This window comes from Oncorhynchus nerka, linkage group LG24 (assembly GCF_034236695.1).
Source record: "Oncorhynchus nerka isolate Pitt River linkage group LG24, Oner_Uvic_2.0, whole genome shotgun sequence".
NCBI classification, from domain to species: Eukaryota; Metazoa; Chordata; class Actinopteri; order Salmoniformes; family Salmonidae; genus Oncorhynchus; species Oncorhynchus nerka.
The window spans coordinates 83,717,608-83,738,897 of NC_088419.1; the positions used below are offsets into that span (position 1 = coordinate 83,717,608).

General features: G+C 43.4%; 2 protein-coding genes across 2 annotated transcripts in view; one reads left to right on the forward strand and one right to left on the reverse strand.

Annotated features, from left to right (window-relative positions):
- Positions 1 to 602: 602 nt before the first annotated feature.
- Positions 603 to 10,961, reverse strand: atg4c (autophagy related 4C, cysteine peptidase). The gene is made up of 11 exons (XM_029652569.2): positions 10,872 to 10,961; positions 10,328 to 10,467; positions 9,158 to 9,241; positions 8,797 to 9,036; positions 6,769 to 7,102; positions 6,465 to 6,535; positions 5,626 to 5,777; positions 3,758 to 3,836; positions 2,909 to 2,985; positions 2,244 to 2,363; positions 603 to 1,872 (listed from the first exon to the last, which is right to left on the reverse strand). Exons 2-11 carry the CDS (start codon positions 10,401 to 10,403, stop codon positions 1,705 to 1,707), a joined length of 1,401 nt encoding a protein of 466 aa, XP_029508429.1. The 5' UTR covers positions 10,404 to 10,467; positions 10,872 to 10,961; the 3' UTR covers positions 603 to 1,704.
- Positions 10,962 to 11,359: 398 nt separating this feature from the next.
- dock7 (dedicator of cytokinesis 7) overlaps positions 11,360 to 21,290 on the forward strand; it is an 89,206-nt gene continuing 79,275 nt past the window's right edge. The window contains 8 exon segments of the mRNA XM_065009218.1: positions 11,360 to 11,458; positions 14,627 to 14,726; positions 15,464 to 15,639; positions 19,074 to 19,142; positions 19,284 to 19,413; positions 20,182 to 20,394; positions 20,717 to 20,802; positions 20,894 to 20,960. Of these exon segments, the coding sequence (XP_064865290.1) occupies positions 11,421 to 11,458; positions 14,627 to 14,726; positions 15,464 to 15,639; positions 19,074 to 19,142; positions 19,284 to 19,413; positions 20,182 to 20,394; positions 20,717 to 20,802; positions 20,894 to 20,960 (879 nt within the window). The 5' untranslated portion in view covers positions 11,360 to 11,420.

Genomic DNA, 21,290 nt, shown 5'->3' on the forward strand with positions numbered 1-21,290 from the left:
CCTAAAAACAGCCTGTTATGTACTGTTCAGACACTTCCTCTAAAATGATGCTATTATGTTCTCTGCCAGCTCTCTGGTTCCTCTCTCTCAGTGAACGGACATGCGAACAGATCCCTGATTCTTCCTCTCGGTCTCTCTTTCCATCCTCACCCCTACCGTGGCATCCTCTCAGAAGGGCAACTTTCCCCCCAAAACTGGGACCTCTGACCCCCTAACCCAAGGCCAAGCTCCTCACAATACAATCATTTGTATTGTACGTGAAAACATGTACAGCATAGCTCAAACGATGGGGGCACAAGAAATATTACCCATGGCAACAGTGCGTCGTTGCACGAGGATATTTTCTTTTCCTCCACGGGCGGACACAATCCCAGCCTGTGTCAGAGGGTCACATTTTTCCCGCCGGCTGGTTAATGGGCTGTAGAGATGGTTAGCACATACAATTAGTTTTAATCTAGTACATTTGACTGGGTAATAAACAGGATTTCAACACAACAAGTGTTGTATTATGCATGGCAAGATGAGACAAAACAAATATGTTTTTCCAAGAGATATCTCTCTCTTTAATGCTTGTAAAGAGGTGCACAGATCAGAAAATCCAAAAGGTTTTATGACTTTATTCTACTTTGCTACACAGCAGTGTGAGAATCAATACTGTGATAAAGAGATGCATTTTGGGAACATTTTGCAACACGGGTAGAATGTAGCTGTCTCTATGCATTTACAGTTGAACATTTCAATTACATTCAACCCACATAAGAAAATGTGGCTTCTACAAATATCACCATTTAAATGAGATTACTCAATTAACTTAGTATGTGGGTAACGTATATTTAAAGTTCGTAATTATTGTGAAAGTACAAAGAGAAGCAAGGCATTGTACCGGTCACCTCTAATAGATGGGTTTGACTGTGACATTGGAAAACCTTTCCATTTAGACAACTCATTTGCTTTGGGAAATAAAAAATGCATGAACCAAAGTACTATATCCTTTCAAGGTCAAAAATTCTCAAATGGCTGTTTGAAAATTCAAAGACGTTTTGAAATGATTTGGCAATCTAAAACTTAAGAGTGTAACCCTAGAACATATTTTACCATTAAAACCTTCAGGACTATCAAAGTATTTCTATACACTTCTAAAAAAATAGTCTGAATGACACTCTCCTATAGCACTTCACTGTGTTATAAGGCCCAGCTATAGAACCACAGTGATATCCTCACACATAACCTCTGATGACTACCGCCTCCTAAAGTGCAGAACTGATTTCCTTACAAGGCAGATGGGTTTTATATTTGGCTGAGAGCTTGTCTTCCAATAAGCCAAGGCACCCAATTCTCCATCTGTATCAATAATGCACAGTGTACAAGATACAGTACATCGCATAACCCTCAGTACAACCTCATAGCGCTTACAGACCCATGGTATATTGTTTGATCCTTTGCCCTATGTTACCGATTTCCACAGAACAATCAAGACTAACAGCAACTATCTACAGTATAAGATAACAATTTTAATATTTTTAGGTTTCGTGTATTAAGTCATGAATGCTGGTGTGAGAACATTTTTATATTGGCTATGTATTTTCATAATTGTGGAATAGAGTCCTGGCCTTGGATAAGCAGGTTTCAGTCTGTCTGGTAAAGTCACTTCGCTGGTCGTTTTAAAAGTCTCTGACCATGACCTTTGACCGCAGCGTTTGACCTTCAGAGCAGCACAAAGTCTCCAGCGGTAGCGGCTGCTCTCTGTGGGTCACAGATAAACGGCCATTCCCTCTTCTCCGGGGTCAACTCCGCCGAAAGGTTGTAATCTCTTCCGTGACCTTGCATGAAAGTGAATGCTGGGTATTTCTCATTCGCTGACGGCAGCAACACCTGATACACAAACACAGACACAAAGAATGTTATATAAAAGCCTAAAAAGTTTAATTGAGTTAAGACGCGAGCATCCTGCATGAAAGCAACAGACACAGTTGTAGGGCAGGGATGGGAGCAGGGAGAGGAAAACTGCCTCAGATTAACAGCTAAATAGTGCCACCAGATGGCCAGTTGATTTAACTTCTCTTAGACAGAGTATTGTATAATACGGTCATTATAGCAGACACTTATCCACAGTTAACACATATATGCTTTCCTCTCACTCACGTTCTATGCTTTCATATTGGGTATTAATTTATCTGATGACAATGATTAAGAAATAAACTAAGATGATTTTGACTAAATAGTAAAGCCTTTAGTTCACCCACCTTGGACAGTTCGTGGCTGATTGTCTGGTAGTCCTGGACACTTCTAGAGTAAAAGCCTATGGTACAACTGGGGTCCATCTTACTGAAAGGCATCTTCTTTGGCGACGGGCAATGATACGACTAAAAATACAAAATGTTCGCTGTGTCAAATTGATGATGATTATTACTGGTTATTGAAAAAAATATTGTTTAATTGATTGTGATAATGCAGTAAAGTATTGACGATAGGTATGAAATAGGTAGGAAAGTTTATGAATATAAAATGTTATGTTTTATGAATGCAATGAAATTCAAATTCATCTGTTGTCACACACTCAGACTGGTGGAGAAAAAAAAATCCGACTCGGTTTCTGGTCTCGTGTCCCACTGTGTGCTGGCTCTACAGACAAGCATCAGGAGAAGTTTCAATGCAGTAGTCAATGATAAATGCAGGTTTTTATGTGTTCTACTGCTGAAATATTCAGGATCATAGTATCTGAGCCTCTCTATATTCTCCATATTTCTCCTCCACAGCAGCCTCACATATCTGAGTAGCAAATAAATCAGCAGCCAGGAACTCAGTAATTGAACGGAGGCTGCTTTAGGATTCATACCCTTAAGTACTAACAGAAACTATTAAATTCACATTACTGAGCCCCAGTCAGCTCAGTGTAATTTCCCATTACCTGAAGAGGGAAATGGTTAGTGCTGACATCCACAAAAGACTGACAGTAATGAGGGTCCATGTAAATCAAGCTGTCATCTGCAAGGACAAAACAAAAGACAAGTTATTCAAAAACATCTGATTATTACAAACGCTACCACACCGACGAGCGACGGACATACTCCTTCCCTCCAATTTCTATGCAGAAAAGTCATTTCGCTAGGCTACTGTTAGCATTCTTCCAGTCAAATACGCCTCCTGTTTTTTAATATCGACCAGTGCGGATTCAACTCTGCATAATCAAATGCTGTTGTACAAGCACATTTTTCCCTCCCAGACACAGAAAGGGGGCTGTCATTAAATTTTTGTGTGGGGAAATTACTTTTACAAACACGCAATTATATTCGACCATTTGCATATGATGTATGCGGGCCGGAGTCGACGCTTGACAGGGAGAATGTATTGCTTGTCATTTAGACATCAACCCGACACTTCATTTCAAATTGGTAAAATGTAAATATTGACTGCCAAGATGTACAACTGAAGGTTCCTCCCGTCCACTGAAGGTGATGGAGAGTGGCTCACTTTGGGGCCCCGCTGGATGGATGAGAATGAAATTATATGCATAATGTCTCCTATGGAAATCAATTACGGACACAACTTCGTATGTTTACCCCTTGTGATAAATGAGTAGGGCTTTGATGGGTCAGAGAAAATAAGAGCTGTTTCACACACACTCCTCTCCTCACAAACACAAATGCATTAACTTACTTTATCTCTTTATACAGAGAGAAGAGAGGAGGGGGACAGTACGGCAAATTATCTCCACTGTCCTCTAGTCCTCAGGTTGGTTTCTGGGTGAAACACTAACCTTGAAAGCCCACGAAGTAGCAGGCCTGTTTGGGCTTGCCCCCGATGATACCAATACAGTACTCCAGACTCAATATGCTCTGAGGAGGATGGAGACCAGGGGACACATGGTCAAATACTCAGCCATATAGAACAGGTTTATGTACTGCTGGAGCTAATACGGTCTCCAGGTTTATACTCAGCCATATAGAACAGGTTTACGTACTGCTGTAGCTAATAGTGTCTCTAGGTTTATACTCAGCCATATAGAACAGGTTTATGTACTGCTGGAGCTAATACGGTCTCCAGGTTTATACTCAGCCATATGCATTATAACAGGTTTATGTACTGCTGTAGCTAATACTGTCTCTAGGTTTATACTCAGCCATATGCATTATAACAGGTTTATGTACTGCTGTAGCTAATGCTGTCTCCAGGTTTATACTCAGCCATATAGAACAGGTTTACGTACTGCTGTAGCTAATACTGTCTCCAGGTTTATACTCAGCCATATAGAACAGGTTTACGTACTGCTGTAGCTAATACTGTCTCCAGGTTTATACTCAGCCATATAGAACAGGTTTACGTACTGCTGTAGCTAATACTGTCTCCAGGTTTATACTCAGCCATATAGAACAGGTTTACGTACTGCTGTAGCTAATAGTGTCTCCAGGTTTATACTCAGCCATATAGAACAGGTTTATGTACTGCTGGAGCTAATACGGTCTCCAGGTTTATACTCAGCCATATGCATTATAACAGGTTTATGTACTGCTGTAGCTAATACTGTCTCTAGGTTTATACTCAGCCATATGCATTATAACAGGTTTATGTACTGCTGGAGCTAATACTGTCTCCAGGTTTATACTCAGCCATATGCATTATAACAGGTTTATGTACTGCTGTAGCTAATGCTGTCTCCTTGCTATCATATCTAAATTAGCTGAGAAGGGGAACTACTACTCATGAGTAGCTGTGCTGGTAAAGCCTTTTTTTCTTAATAGCAAATCATTTCTGTCTAACAATTAAGTACCTTAGTGTAATTATTTTAAATTAAAATGGTAAAAAAAAGTAACAAAGAGCAATTTCTCATCCAGTAATTTTGATAAGACTGTCTGGGAAAACTGAAAACTAGCTGTTATTGGCAGAGAGGTTTGGAACTCATTCTTATTGGTCTAACTAATTTACCACCTGGTGATGTCACCAGGCAGGCCAAAACTCCATCCCACCAAAACAGGCTGAAATATCAAGGCGGTCTTTTCAAACAGCTCTTATACTAAAAGGGCATTATCATAATTTTCACAATTTCACAATATTATTCCAACCTCATTGAGGAAAAATATATAAAACACAAGACAAATCAGGTTTTTGACTGAACTGGGCCTTTAAGACAAAATAAATTAAGAAATTTGCACACTATATGTGCTTCCAACAATTGAATGGGTAAACTTCATCAGCAACGTAACAGCAAAGAAGTGAAAAAAAAACAAAAAACTGAAGGCATAGTGGAAGCCTTGATGAAGTTCACCCATTCAATTGTTGGGAGGACATTAAGTATAGTGTGGGACTTCATTTGCATATAGTTTATTCACCTTTACTCTTCAAACATTTCTGGGTGTGTGTCTGCTCATGCTTTTTATTAGGTCACTTCCCTGCAGACACGACCTTTAACCTGAATCTGGAATTCAAATATAGTACTGCGTAGGTATTTTTGCTAATACACAGGCTCTCTGATTAGGTTAGAGATCCCTTTGTTTGATATTACATAGTGGTAGTAAGTTTACGTGTTTTCTGGACATTCAGAATGAGTGATTTTAAAATCACAACTCACTTAAACCTACATTCTAGACTGGATCATCCTACAAGGGTTAGGGCTATTGTTTTTCCCACCTTGACAAAGCTGAAGTACTCTGGGTTGGTCTTCTCTCCCCCCAGTCGGACTGGGATAAAGATGATGACCGCCCGGCTGTCAGTAAGGGGCAGGGCATCTGCTCCCCCAGCCACACACGACTGGTGGCTATCGATGACATCAGCACTGTAAACTATAAAGGGATCAATACCAGAGGTCAGACAGGGGTCAAACGCCTGCCTGGTCATCTGCCTGCCTCTAAACCCTGCTATCACACACTGAAGGACATTTGCAATGATCATGAATGTTCTTGCTATAAAGTGAAAATGCAGTCAGGTGTTATTACACAGGTAAGCTATAGAGCAACTTCTGGACTCAACTCTCTCACCCAGGTCTCCAATCATAAGTGTGTCTGTATTCTGTACAGTAGTGAGAGTGTAATCCACTGCTGCTGTCCACATCTCTCATTCTTATAGTGCCCTACTACTGACCCCACACTGATCCCCTCACACAGGGGGCAGAGTCTAGATCCTGCAGCTCTCATCTTAACATTCGCCTCTCTCTGTCACACAACCAGTCCCAATCACTCGCTGTTGAGAATAATGACTTCATTCAAAATCCAGGTTATTGGAGGGAGGACGATTTAGGACAGGGGGGGTTAGAGGAGGTGGTTAGCCTCCTGTCACCGCTGTAGCACTCTCCTGGCCAGCTCTCTCTCTCTACCCATCCTCCCTCGATCCTCTCTGTCCATCTATAGTCTCGCTCTCTCCTCCCTGGCTCCCGCTCTCCATTCCAGCTCTATATACATTGTCCTCCTACACTGTGTTTCTCCTGATGAGATGCCCAGACCTTGGGCCCTGAGGAGGTTCATCTGTCATACCTGTACAGTCCTGGGAGACATAAGCAGTTATGCCCGACAGCCCAGGGTCTGTTGCCTCCTCTACAGCTTTTCTAAGAGTGAAAGAGAGGGAAAGATAGTTATTTGGTGGCCACCAAGAATGTGTGAAATAGCATTAATGTAACCCTAGAACCAGACCCACCTCAGGATGTGTGAAACAGCATTAATGTAATCCTAGAACCAGACCCACCTCAGGATGTGTGAAACAGCATTAATGTAATCCTAGAACCAGACCCACCTCAGGATGTGTGAAACAGCATTAATGTAATCCTAGAACCAGACCCACCTCAGGATGTGTGCCACCACTGCAGGGCCATACCAGTCCCCTGCCCGTTTCCCAGACACCAGGCCTAACTCCACCAGTCTGTGGACACCCAGCTGTGCCTGAGGGCTGTCCCCAAGCCAGGACACCAGGGTACGGTGGTAGACCTCCCTCTGGTGGATGTCAGCCTCCTCCACTCTTCCAGGGGCCCCTGGAGCATGAAGCATTGGTCCTGGGCGTGAGGGCCTCTCTCCCTGCAGTGAGGCCTCCAGGCTGGCCACAAGACGCTTGGCTGCACTGGTGGTCCAGGTCTCTGTGTCCAGAGGCTGGAGGGCCAACGCCTCCGACCATGTCCAGTCTGAGGCACACAGACAGAGGAGGGTCAAAGGGATTTTTTAACATCTGGTATATCTTTTCCATTTTGTTAGTCGAACACTCTGCTAGCTAAAGAAATCATTTTAATATTAAAACATTTGTACGGCCTCCCGGGTGGCGCAGTGGTTAAGGGCGCTGTACTGCAGTGCCAGCTGTGCCACGGGAGACTCTGGGTTCACGCCCAGGCTCTGTCGTAACCGGCCACGACCGGGAGGTCCGTGGGGCTACGCACAATTGGCATAGCGTCATCCGGGTTAGGGAGGGTTTGGCCAGTAGGGAAATCCTTGTCTCATCGTGCACCAGCGACTCCTGCGGCTGGCCGGGCGCAGTGCGCGCTAACCAAGGTTGCTAGGTGCACAGTGTTTCCTCCGACACATTGGTGTGGCTGGCTTCCGGGTTGGATGCGTGCTGTGTTAAGAAGCAGTGCGGCTTGGTTGGGTTGTGTATCGGAGGACGCATGACTTTCAACCTTTGTCTCTCCCGAGCCCGTACGGGAGTTGTAGCGATGAGACAAGATAGTAGCTACTAAACAATTGGATACCACAAAATTGGGGAGAAAAAAGGGGTAAAATTTTTTTTGTGTGAGGCACTTATGTTCTGCAAATATGCCAATATCTTGAGAAAACAAAACGTAAGCTACATTCAGCACAAGAAAGCTACAGCAAATGGTTCTGGCTCGACCGCGGAAATGATCAAACTGAAAATATATACACAAGTATTTGCCCTGTTGTCTATGACAGACATCGAACCACACTCTCCAGACCAAAGACTCTTAGAATATAGAGTTTCAGAACTCAGGGAAATAAAGTTTGGGATTAAATCTTCTGCTATAACAGATAGTCGAGTTTGACTTTAAATAAGAGAATGAGAAAACCCTATTGTATAATAGTCCAATTATAGGCCTCTCAGTATGTCCAGTATTTCACTTTTACAGCGTTTTAGCCCTACAAACAGGGTGGGCACCTGGGGTGGCGAGGGTGTGAGTGGCCAATGCCATAAAGGAGACGGACTTGGGCACGAGGCAGTAACATAATGACCTTGCAGAGTGAATGAAAGATATTTATTGATCAATTTCAGTTCTTTAAGTGGCCATTAGTCATTTTATAGCTTAAAAGATTTATTTAATGACATACTGTATTTCACATTCAGTGGAAGAACAAGTTAAGGCTTAAATATTGTTTTCTAAATGGTTGCATTAAAATGGTAGTAAATTAGTTTCATATTCACTAGTGTGAATCTCAAGAGATCCTACTGTGAAGAACAGAGAAAGCACTTCAATAACAAAACTAATTAAATTATGAAATTCTCAGATATTGTTTGACAAAGGAATGAGGAACCAAGGACTTTCCTTTTTTTAGTAAGAGTTATAAGGGTCATGCTATAAACTTGGATTGCATTCATTAGGGCACGCAACAGAAAATGTATTTAATTTTTTTGCAATGGAAAACTAAAATAAGTATTTCTTACTGGACCAGGGGTGTACTCATCAGTGCACAACATAGCAAACCACTGCAAGAAAGCAACTATAGAAACTGTAGCAATATAAATTATTTTTTCAGGTTAGTCCCTTACTGTTTCAACCCATTTGAATACACCTCTGGTAGTCCCCATTTCAAAAGGTTTTCTTCCATTTAGTGCCTAATGAACACAACCCTGGCCCACTGCCATCCCACTGACCTCTGCCCAGGAAGTGTAGTATGAGGGCCTGAGCCAGCATCATTTGTCCCGCCCTTAGCATACAGCCCCAGCCACAGTCAGAGGTTAGGGAGGAGCCTGGCAGGGCAGGGAACTCCTCTCTGTAGGTCAACCACACACGGGACGCAAAGTCCCTCCGGAAAGCCTCCACGTTGTCACCCCCTGTGGCGGGGGGTGCATCACAGACCTCAGTGCTGCAGCTCTCTGTTGGGCTATCCTCATCTGATCAAAGAAATCATATTCAATCAGATCAATCACATATTGAAAAGGAGTCGGTGAGTAAGAGTCTACGGAAAGGGAACACAGCAATGCGGACTGAAAATCAGTACGTGTGTTACCTTACCGTCAGCCTTAAAATGGTAGCATTTCCCCAGGAGGAACACTGGGGAATTTCTGCTAAAGTAGGTTTTTGACTTCAAAGCCCAACCTAAAGATCAGAATGAAATAGTTAATTAGCCATAGGTAGGTAGTTGTGAATGAACTCAGTAGCTTAGTTGGTAGATCATGGATAAAAGCAAATGCTAAATATTATTATACTGAACAAAAATATAAAACGCAACATGCAACAGTTTCAAAAGAAATCAGTCAATTGAAATAAATTCATTAGGCTCCAATCTATAGATTTCACATGACTGAGAATACAGATACACATCGGTTGGTCAAAGACCCCTTAAAAAAGGTAGGGGCGTAGATCAGAAAACCTGTCAGTATCTGATTTAACCACCATTCGCCTCATGCAGTACAACACATTTCCTTCGCATAAAGTTGATCAGGCTGTTGATTGTGGGCCTCAGGATCTCGTCAAGGTATCTCTGTGCATTCAAATTGCCACCGATAAAATGCAATTGTGTTCGTTGTCCGTAGCATATGCCTGCCTATACCATAACCCCACCTCCACCATGGGGCACCCTGTTCACAATGTTGACATCAGCTCGCCCACATGATGCCATACACGTGGCCTGCGGTTGTGAGGCCGGTAGGACGTACTGAGAATTTCTCTAAAACGACGTTGGGAGGCAGTTTATACTCTGGCAACAGCTCTGGTGGACATTCCTGGGGTCAGCATGCCAATTGCACACTCCTTCAAAACTTGAGACATATGTGGTATTGTGTTTTGTGACAAAACTGCACATTTTAGAGTGGCCTTTTATTTTCCACAGTACAAGGTGTACCTGTGTTATGATCAGCTATCTGAAGCACAGATAGTATTGCTAGGGTCAGACAGAGGATCCGTATAGAAATGATATGGATTATAAGCACATGCTTGAGAAGCTGCAGAGTCAGCCACAATTGATTCTTATCTTATCAGAATAATCACACATGCTCTGATAATTACCACGTCTAACATGTGCTGAAGCGAATGACAACTCAGCTGACAGCTGTTAAATCTTACAAAGCCTGTTTTAAAATTGCCGAGGTCAATTAACTTAAATTAGAAGGATTGAGACAGCAACGTGTAGAGGATAACAGTAGGCTAAATGGGAGTCTGGAATAACCATTACGATGCACTTACTGTACTTCACATTGTGCCATGCTGACAAGAACTTTGTCTTCAATTTCTCCACCTCATCAGTCCCTTTATTCTCCATTTTGACCACCGGGAAATTGAACTCATCCCAGCGTCGTTAACAACCGCACTGTCTTCCTGAAATGCTTCATTTGAAAGGACATGACATTCATTTATGTTGTCGTTTTAGTTAAAGACAAAGGGTTTGAATTGAAACTGTAACGTTACAGTGTTGCCGACTAGCAGTTTAACAACATTAAACCCCCAGCTAGCTACCTAATCTCTACCCCAGCCAACTCCTTATGGAAGTGTCATGGCAAACATGTTTGGATTGACAATGAAAGCAATGGAGTTGGCCAGAGCGCAAACAGTAAGCTAGCTAACGTTAGCGAGCTAATTTACACATTGTTCAGCTAGTTAGCAGTCACGCGAATAATTTAACTTTGCGTTCAGTCTCCGGTATAACAACATACATCCGAGACTCGTTCGAATACATTTATACATGTCAAATAATTTAACATAAAAGTTCGCATTTCAGTTTGATACTTACTGTGTACCTGGCTAGCTCACCAGCTCCCAGTGTTTACATTTTGAGGAAGCAAAACCACAAGCTAAGCACGCGACTCTCGCGGTGTTTGCATCATTCTGCAACGTAAATGTTGCTGCGCGGCTACTACAAGCACATCACTCTTTTACAGTCATATTCATTCATTCAGTTAAATTGTTGTTGCTGACCTAATTTTAAATGGATCCATTACTTACAATTCGCGTTTAGGGTGCCAAAACATTCCATTCCCATAAATGATTTATAGTCAGACAATGTATTGGGACTTCCATGAAATTCAAGAATCCAGTGAGGTTGTGATAAACTATTTGAAAATGAACATTTATTCAACAGTAAATATGTGCCAAATGGCATTATGACACTTGTATTAATTCCGTTTTTGGTGTCATACAACTACAGTCTGTCTAACCTCTGGCAGGGTGTGTTCGTGTGCGCCTGCTTTAGGAGGTTTACGGTAGCTATTCCCAGTCTCTTTTTTTCCAGCAGCTGAGTAGTGGAAAGCCTGTGAATCCAAGCACATCAGCGGCTACAGCTATGGCTGAGCGCCGCGCATTCGCCCAAAAAATCAGCAGGTAAGGGAGTTACTTCTATCTTTTACAGTGATTGCATTGACAGAGTCCCCCGTTCAAGCTATGCCGTTTTCAATCTTTAAAAACCTATCGCCCTCTGCGTTCCATTTCAAAGCAAAGCCATTCGCAATTAAGGCCCAGCCAGCTAGCATCCATCCAAGTTAGCTGTCGTTAGCCATATCAAAGATGCCCCAGTGACCCGCCCATAGAGAACAGTTTTTCGCAATGTTATTTTTGTCTCGTGCGGTTACATACATACGGGTTTGAAATATACCTTTGACATCTGTCGTACTATCAATTACAACCATTATCTTTATTTACAAGGATTTATCTAAGTATTCATTGGACTGCGTGTAGACTACTAGAACATCCGTAGTAACGTTAGACAGCTGAGCTACTTTGGTGGCTACGGCTGGGTGGTTGCCACTGACACATCGACGAGACTTCATTGACACCGTAGCAAACAATGCAATAGCTAAAATCGTCATGGAGAATGTTAACTAGTTTACCTGTAAAAGTCCGACATGATCAAACCTATCTGCCCCAGTTAAATGTATGCATTCAGATCTAATACGTCTATTGAAACGAACAAAGGGCTTTGTGTCAATTTCCGTTGCTTGCAGTGCATGCCAGTGGAATTAAAGCTGGATGTAAAACAATCGAGTAGAAAATGGGTCATGCGAAGAAAGAGTTTGGTTACCCCTTGGCTTTGTTTATGATATAGCAATCACAACATCCAACTGTTGATTGATTGTAATTGTCAAACTGAAACTGCCAAATCATCAGAAAGTATCTAGTCATATTATGTTGCACAAATCACACTTAAACCGTATGTGGTAGAGCACATGAACAGGACACCTTTAAGCAGTATTTAGTCCCCCCACCCTGCCGCCTAGTGGTTAGAGAGTTGGACTAGTAACCGAAAGGTTGCAAGTTCAAATCCCTGAGCTGACAAGGTACAAATCTGTCGTTCTGCCACTGAAGGAGGCAAATTATAGGCCTATTCATAATGATTATTGTGGCTGTGGGGTTGGTTTCAGTTTAGGAGCGACTAGTGTCTGCATTATTGTGACATTTGCCAAGTCATGAGTGTAAAAAGGAATCTATGAAGCAGTTGTTGTTAACATAAAGTACATAGGCCTACCAAGAATGTCTGCACAAATAAAGAAGAGGAAACAAATAAGTGATTTATGAACATAACCCTTATATAGAGAATAATCTCACACACACACTATACTATACTATACTTGAGGACTTTTTGGGGAGCAACAATTGATTCCCCTTTAAAATCCTATTTTCCCTTAACCCTAAACCTAACCTTTAAAATTAAAATAGCCATTTTGCAAGTTAGGACTGAAAAAATGGACTTCTGGTACTCACAAGTATAGTAAAACAAACACATACATTATGGTTGAGCTCAGACATCCATGCTTGATGAAGGAGCACCATCACCCCCAAAGGATCATCTGTGAGGGTTTTTGGAATGCTGTGATGTGATGACATCTCCTGGTATTATTTAGAAATTACTGACAGAATGAGACTATGAATAGCAGGTATTTTATCCATCATGTCTTCTGTTGTTGGTGTGAGTCTGGCTGTCTTTTTTTATTAGGAGGACTGGGGGAGTATGGCTCTATTCTGTATATTGTCTGATCTGAACAAAAGTATTTCTGTATAGTCTTTGCTTCCCAAATGTCATCTCAAAAAGTCTAAACTTTTTGGAAGACTTTAGAGACAGTGAGGCCTGTTCAAAGTCCCTTTTCAGCTTTGGAGTTGAGACTGAGTTTCAGTTCTTTCTCATTAAGTCAGGCCAAAACAATGTCTGATTGTGTTTTGCATTTAAAGCCGCAATATGTAACTTTTTGGGCAACCTGACAAAATTCACATAGAAATGTGTTGTATACATCTGTAATTCTCATTGAAAGCATGTCTAAAAAGTGGTTCATCTTTTCTTAGCTCTTTCTATGTTTCCCATTTAAGTTGAGTTTTTGCTTTACTTTCAGTGTTGTATTACTTTTTACTATCAGTTTGGTTTTACTTTCAATTACAGGTCTATAACTCATATTTCTATGTGAATTTGTTCTGGTCGTCCAAAACGTTACATATTGCAGCTTTAGGTGTGTGTGTATGAGGTGACCTTGTGTTCCAAATGATGCAAGGAGCACACTAGCCTGCCTGTATCATGCTGTCTGTTCCTCCTCTTCTGTCCGGAGCAGTGACCAGGCAGGCGTAATAAAGGTCCTGAGTATAAGCCCTAGCAGCAGAACAGTGCTATGTATTGTAGCTGGTTCAGTGCATCTGCCTGTTATCCAGGTGACAGCACTGCAGTAGCCACCAGTATATCTAGGCCTAGCCTACATCATAATGTCTTTCCTGACTTGGAAAGTTATACGCTATATTTACACTTGCCTGAGATTCAGAAATGCATTCATGTTATTGGCCTAGCTGCCTGTTACCTTTTCTCTGACCTAACCTGCCTCTGGTCACCCTCTCATCCCTCTCTCCATCTCTTAAAGTTCCTCGTGACATTTTGTAATTTGTTGTTTGTTTGTGCCTCCCTCCCTGGGCTAGTGCTGCGTACTTGTTTTGTTCAAGGGTACGAGGAGGGGTTTTGATGGTGGCTGTGATTTAAAGGCGCACAGAGTGGTGCAGTCAGTCAGCAGCAGTTGCCTAGCCAAGCGCTTTGTGTTGCTGACGGAGGTCCAGGGGATTTTATTTGTTCTCTCTCCTCTGTGTAGTGATATAGTGCCGTGTCAGAGGGGGCAGTAAGGCCATCAGCAGGCCCAGGGAGAGAGAGAGCCCTGAGCCACAGCAGGGACCATAATAGTAATGTTTGGTCCACAACAGAACTGCTGGACTTGACTACTGTACCTGACCTGTGGACTGACCAGACCACTGCAGTTAATGGTCTTCTCTAATAACGTATTCCGCTTACACACTGCCCTGTCTTTCGCTTGCCCTTTTCAAACTCGTGTATAAGATGGCTTTACCGCAGCCTGGAGGCATCATCTATGACTGTGTTGAATATAAGCAAAGCCTAGATGGAATAGATAAGAAATATAGCCACAAGCTATAGGCCTACATCTTTTATCTGAGTCTGTTACCTGTTTGGCATGATGTAACACGACCGCTTGACATTCACTGCTAAGCTTCTCCCTCTCTTCCCTGCAGAACTGTAGCAGCCGAGGTGAGAAAACAGATCGCTGGTCAGTATGGGGGCTCCCCACAGCTCCTCAAGAACCTCAACGTGGGTGCCGCCGCCAGCAACACCGTAAGTACCTACACACAATGCATCTTGGTGTTCAGGGAGGGAAATAGGGTTTGAGTGTATCTGCTAACAGTTAAGGTCCATTCTTCACACCCTCTCACCCCTATTATAGTTTGGTCAGGGACTACACGGCCTGGCCCACCCCACCAGTAAGTGTTTGCTGAGGCAGCCCATTGACTTTTAGCGACCTTGTGCCAAAATAATACAGCCCTAATTGGTGTCCTCTCTCTAGTTCCGACTACCGCTGAGCTGAAGGAGCAAATAACCATCCTTAATTAGGCTAAAGCTGACTATTTAATTAAACTGTGAACGAATTGTGTTCTAAATTCCCCCCAAAAGCTTTAACTGAACTTAGTGAGGAATTAGACTCCCCCGGGGTGCTTTGTTTTTAGAAATAGACAGAAGCAAACCTATAAAGCCATTCTACTATGCCTGAGGTGGTTTGCTTGCCAGGACTTGCTTTTCCAGTTACATCAGGGTTGTGAGCATTTCCTCAGTGATCCAAAGTGTCTGTCTGCCAATATAAAATATACGGTTCCCTGAAAGTTTTGATTTGTTTTAAAAAGGTTCCAGGTTCTAGAACTTGTCTTGTGACATGCATTAAGCCACATTTCTTTGCTAGTAATCCAGCTGGACTTTTTGGGGATTATTTCTTTTTGGCAGCTAACCCAGTTTCATAGGCAGTCCTATTAAGTTCTGAATTGGCACTCACTCACACAGCCTTTCCTCTCTGTTTCCAGGTTCCTCTCACAGAGGCGGTGGAGCCGGTGGACTTTGAGGAGTACCTCATCACCCATCCCCCCATCATCGAGTCGGGCCCCCTGAGGGACCTTATCGATTTCCCCCCGGATGACATCGAAGTGGTATACACCCCCAGAGAGTGTCGTACTGTGGGACAGGCCGTGCCTGAGGAAGGGTAGGTGCTGCTGGGGACGGCTCGACTGGCTGGGTTAGAGTTGGTACTGAGGACCATCAATCAGCTTAATCAACCAATAAAATGTATTTATAAAGCTCTTTTTACATACAGTTGTCACAAATTGCTTTACACTACAAAAAAAGAAGAAAGTGGGAAAAAAGTACAGTGTACTGCAAAAGCTCATAACCCCTCAAATCAAAACCCTAACCAAACTGGAAAACCCCACTGTAACACTCCACATCTGTCCAACTGCTGGAGCTTGGTGGGGATATACCTCATCAGGAAGGCTGGGGAAAGCACCTTACTGAACCAGTAGAGTCTGTATTATCAGTAGAGATGTTGTCGGGGCCCTCTAGCTATAGAAGTAGGGCTACATCAGGTCTAACTAACTCTAGTACAGCAAATGGATGTTACTCCTCATATCCTCTAACCTGATTTACACACATTGATTTAACCAATGAATAAAGCTGATCTGATTTTGGCGTGAGTCACATAGATGCAGTAAAAATAAAAAATTGAACCCGACAAAAACAATTAAATTGCTATGGAAACACGTGGGGGAATTATCACTTAACACTATTACCCTCCAGCAAGATTAGCCTTCATTTAGGCTATTGTTTATGTGTATTTCACACTATGTTTAGCTATGCTAACCAGCTTATACGAACGGGAGTTAGCATTTAGCAGTCGCTTCTTCTAAACCTGAAAAAGGACCACTGCAAAAACAGACAAATATATCAAAATTGGACTTAAGTAACCACATTGTGGGCCTGTTACAATTCCCTAAATCATAATGGATTTGATGAATATCCACTTTGGTGCACATTCAACAAACCTGATTTTACAATCTGGTCAGTGGAATGTCTGCATTCCATTGACTCCTTTACGGCGTCTATAGAATTGCATTTTCAGCTCAGGGATTCAATCTTGCAACCTTTCGGTTACTAGTCCAACGCTCTAACCACCTGCCTCACGAGGAGCCCGCCTGTTACACGAATGCAGTCAGATGCCAAGGTAAGTTGCTGGCTAGCATTAAACTTATCTTATAAAAAACAATCGATCATAATCACTAGCTAACACATGGTTGATGATATTACTAGTTTATCTTTTTTTAATTTTTATATCTTTTTTAAAAATATTTTAATTTTACCCCTTTTTTTTCTCCCCAATTTCGTGGTATCCAATTGTTTAGTAGCTACTATCTTGTCTCATCGCTACAACTCCCGTACGGGCTCGGGAGAGACGAAGGTTGAAAGTCATGAGTCCTCCGATATACAACCCAACCTAGCCGCACTGCTTCATAACACAGCGCGCATCCAACCCGGAAGCCAGCCACACCAATGTGTCGGAGGAAACACCGTGCACCTAGCAACCTTGGTTAGCGCACACTGCGCCCGGGGATGAGACAAGGACATCCCTACCGACCAAGCCCTCCCAGTTACGACAGAGCCTGGGCGCGAACCCAGAGTCTCTGATGGCACAGCTGGCGCTGCAGCACAGCGCCCTTAACCACTGTGCCACCCGGGAGGCTATTACTAGTTTATCTAGCGTGTCCTGTGTTGCATATAATCGATGCAGTGCGCATTCGCGAAAAAGGACTGTTGTTGCTCCAATGTGTACCTAACCATAAACACCAATGCCTTTCTTAAAATCAATACACAGAAGTATATATTTTTAAACCTGCATATTTAGCTAAAAGAAATCCAGGTTAGCAGGCAATATTAACCAGGTGAAATTGTGTCACTTCTCTTGTGTTCATTGCACGCAGAGTCAGTGCAACAGTTTGGGCCGCCAGTTTGGGCCGCCTAATTTGCCAGAATTTTATGTAATTATGACGTAACATTGAAGGTTGTGCAATGTAACAGGAATATTTAGACTGATGGATGCCACCCGTTAGATAAAATACGTAACGCTTCCGTATTTCACTGAAAGAATAAATGTCTTGTTTTCGAGATGATAGTTTCCGGATTCGACCATATTAATGACTTAAGGCTCACATTTCTGTGTGTTATGTTATAATTAAGTCTGATTTGTTTCAGCAGTCTGACTGAGCGATGGTAGGCAGCAGCAGGCTCATAAGCATTCATTCAAACAGCACTTTCGTGCGTTTTGCCAGCAGCTCTGCTGTTTATGACTTTAAGCCTATCAACTCCTGAGATTAGGCTGGTGTAACCCATGTGAAATGGCTAGCTAGTAGCAAAAAGCGTTTCAAACGTCACTCACTCTGAGACTTGGAGTAGTTGTTCCCCTTGCTCTGCATGGGTAACGCTGCTTCGGGTGTGGCTGTTGTCGTTGTGTTCCTGGTTCGACCCCAGGGAAGAGCGAGGAGAGGTACGGAAGCTATACTGTTACACTGGCAATACTAAAGTGCCTATAAAAACATCCAATAGCCAAAGGTATATGAAATACAAATGGTATAGAGCGAAATAGTCCTATAATTCCAAAATAACTACAACCTAAAACTTCTTACCTGGGAATATTGAAGACTCATGTTAAAAGGAACCACCAGCTTTCATATGTTCTGAGCAAGGAACTGAAACGTTAGCTTTTTTACATGGCACATATTGCACTTTTACTTTCTTCTCCAACACTTTGTTTTTGCATTATTTAAACCAAATCGAACAGGTTTCATTATTTATTGGAGGCTTAATTGATTTTTATTGATGTATTATATTAAGTTAAAATAAGTGTTCATTCAGTATTGTTGTAATTGTCATTATTACAAATACATTTTAAAAATCAGCTGATTAATCGGTATTGGCTTTTTTTGTCCTCCAATAATCTGTATCGGTATCGGCGTTGAAAATTAATAATCGGTTGACCTCTAATAGAAATAGAACGGGCGTCGGGAAAAGTCAATGACGGTATAATGGGTGGACTGGCGGCCATTGCAAGTGTACTCGTAGAGGCAAAGCAGGAAGTGTACCCATCAATCTGTGCTATGATTTGTTGAATAATCTCAGCTGACAAGACAAAAAATACATTCCACTGCATGAGCCACATTGGTTAGCATCATTTTAAATGAATGTTCTACATTACCATGGAAATTATGCATCACAATACCAGGCAGCCCATGAGTTTACCAGTCACATTGCCAGGGTTAGAGGTTTTATTAATTATATTACTATGGCTGCTGTTGCTACCGTGCTCTATACAGACAGGACATTTGCTACAGAATAGCGATTCATTAGCTTTATTGATTTAACACTGTCTGTTGATGGTGTCTGATGGCTGCAGCCTGGGGTCTGGTAAGATATAAATGTGTTGTCTAAACAGACGTGAACTGACAGAAATGGGTATTTGTCAGGTAAAATAGGTCATTGCGTTTGCTTTATTGATTGCGTTTCTATCTGAACGTTTAACCTCAATGAATACACCCCTGGTATTGAAACTGAAACCGGTACTGTGAAATGCTGTGTCTCTTTGTGTTCCAGGGACAATGACGCCCACGTCAGAGATTGTGTCAGGTCCTACACTGAGGACTGGGCCATCGTCAACAGAAAGTAAGGCTCCTCTCTGTTATTTAAGGAGCTTTTCCATTTATAAGACCAATTCATTCAACTTTAACACCCCCAATTTAAAACATTTTAACACATAGCTACTAGTTATTTAGCTTAACACTCATGTTCTGCTTATTTCAACAGATACCATAAACTTGGTACAGGATTTAACCCTAACACCCTGGACAGGCAGAAGGAGAGGCAGAAAGGCCTGCCCAAACAGGTGTTTGAGGCCGATGAGATGCCAGACGTTAGCACTTACCAGGACGACCAGGTAACCCGTAGCAATGGGGCGGTTGACGAGGTAACCCGTAGCAATGGGGCGGTTGACGGGGTAACCCGTAGCAATGGGGCGGTTGACGGGGTAACCCGTAGCAATGGGGCGGTTGACGGGGTAACCCGTAGCAGCGGGGCGGTTGACGGGGTAACGGGTAACCCGTAGCCGGGGGGTAACCCGTAGCAGCGGGGCGGTTGACGGGGTAACCCGTAGCAGCGGGGCGGTTGACGGGTAAGCCCGTAGCAGCCCTGGGCGGGCGGTTGACGGGGTAACCCGTAGCAGCGGGGCGGTTGACGGGGTAACCCGTAGCAGCGGGCGGTTGACGGGGTAACCCGTAGCAGCGGGGTTGACGGGGTAACCCGGCAGACGGGGTAACCCGTAGCAGCGGGCGGTTGACGGGGTAACCCGTAGCAGCGGGCGGTTGACCCGGGCGGGGCGGTAACCCGTAGCAGCGGGGCGGTTGACGGGGTAACCCGTAGCAGCGGGGCGGTTGACGGGGTAACCCGTAGCAGCGGGGCGGTTGACGGGGTAACCCGTAGCAGCGGGGCGGTTGACGGGGTAACCCGTAGCAGCGGGCGGTTGACGGGGTAACCCGTAGCAGCGGGGCGGTTGACGGGGTAACCCGTAGCAGCGGGGCGGTTGACGGGGTAGCCCGTAGCAGCGGGGCGGTTGACGGGGTAGCCCGTAGCAGCGGGGCAGCCGTCTTACGCTTCATATTTTGTCTTATGTTTAGTCCCTGACCTGTGTTTTTCTGTCGTCTTCCAGGATGATCTGAAGCGTAGGTCCATGTCCATAGATGACACCCCGCGTGGCAGTTGGGCCTGTAGTATCTTTGACCTGAAGAACTCTGTCCCTGACGCCGTCCTGCCCCACCTGCTTGACCGGGCCCCCAACGAGGAGATAGACCGCCACAACGAGGAGCACCGCAAGTCCCACCGCCACCGTGAGCTCTTCGCCCTGCACCCCGCCCTCGATGAGGTATAGACACACACACACACACACACACACACACCGTCCTCCAGATAGTATCTTTAGAAGTGTCAGGCCAGCTGTTGCTTTGGCGTAGTGCATGTCTGTCTCCTCACATTAATGCATATCATCTTCCATGGTAATGCTATTACCACAGTCTAATATGGCTTTGTAAAGCTATGCACAGTCATGAAGCACGCGCTACTGATTTCACACTTTAAGTATGATGTTTTTTATTTCCTTAGATACAGGGCTCCATCACAGTACATTCCAATAACTGTTATTATGTTCATGGTTTTCCTATAATTATCATTTGGATCTGCGTCCTCAGGAAGAACCCATAGAGCGCCACTGTGTGCCTGACGTCCCTAAGGAACATTTTGGCCAGAGGCTACTCGTCAAGTGCTTGTCCTTGAAGTAAGTGGAGGACACACACACAGCCTTTACAAAGCCTTTTAACTGTCTTTTTACCTGCCTTCTGCTGACCCAATCCTTTTTCCCCTTGAAGGTTTGAGATTGAAATTGAGCCCATATTCGCCTGTTTGGCCTTATATGATGTCAAGGAAAAGAGAAAGGTAAGTTGTTGTGTTTTCCTCAATGCCACTCGGCCCTGAGTTGTTGGGTCAGTCTCTGAAAAACCATTTAAAGTCCATGTGAACTAGATGACTGGGCTATAAAAGTGTCTATTGGGCCTGTTGTCCTTGTTTGAATGCCCTATAAATCGTACCATATATCTATATGAGTGACTCTCCACTCAATCCTTTCTCATTCCCAATAAACACTACAGGGTAGAAGTAACTGTTGTTAAAAAAGTCAAGTTTCTGCTCTCAAGTCGCCTAGTCTTCCATGTGACTTCTCAGTCAATTTACAGTAAGGAACATTTTTATTTTTAAGATGTGGTATTG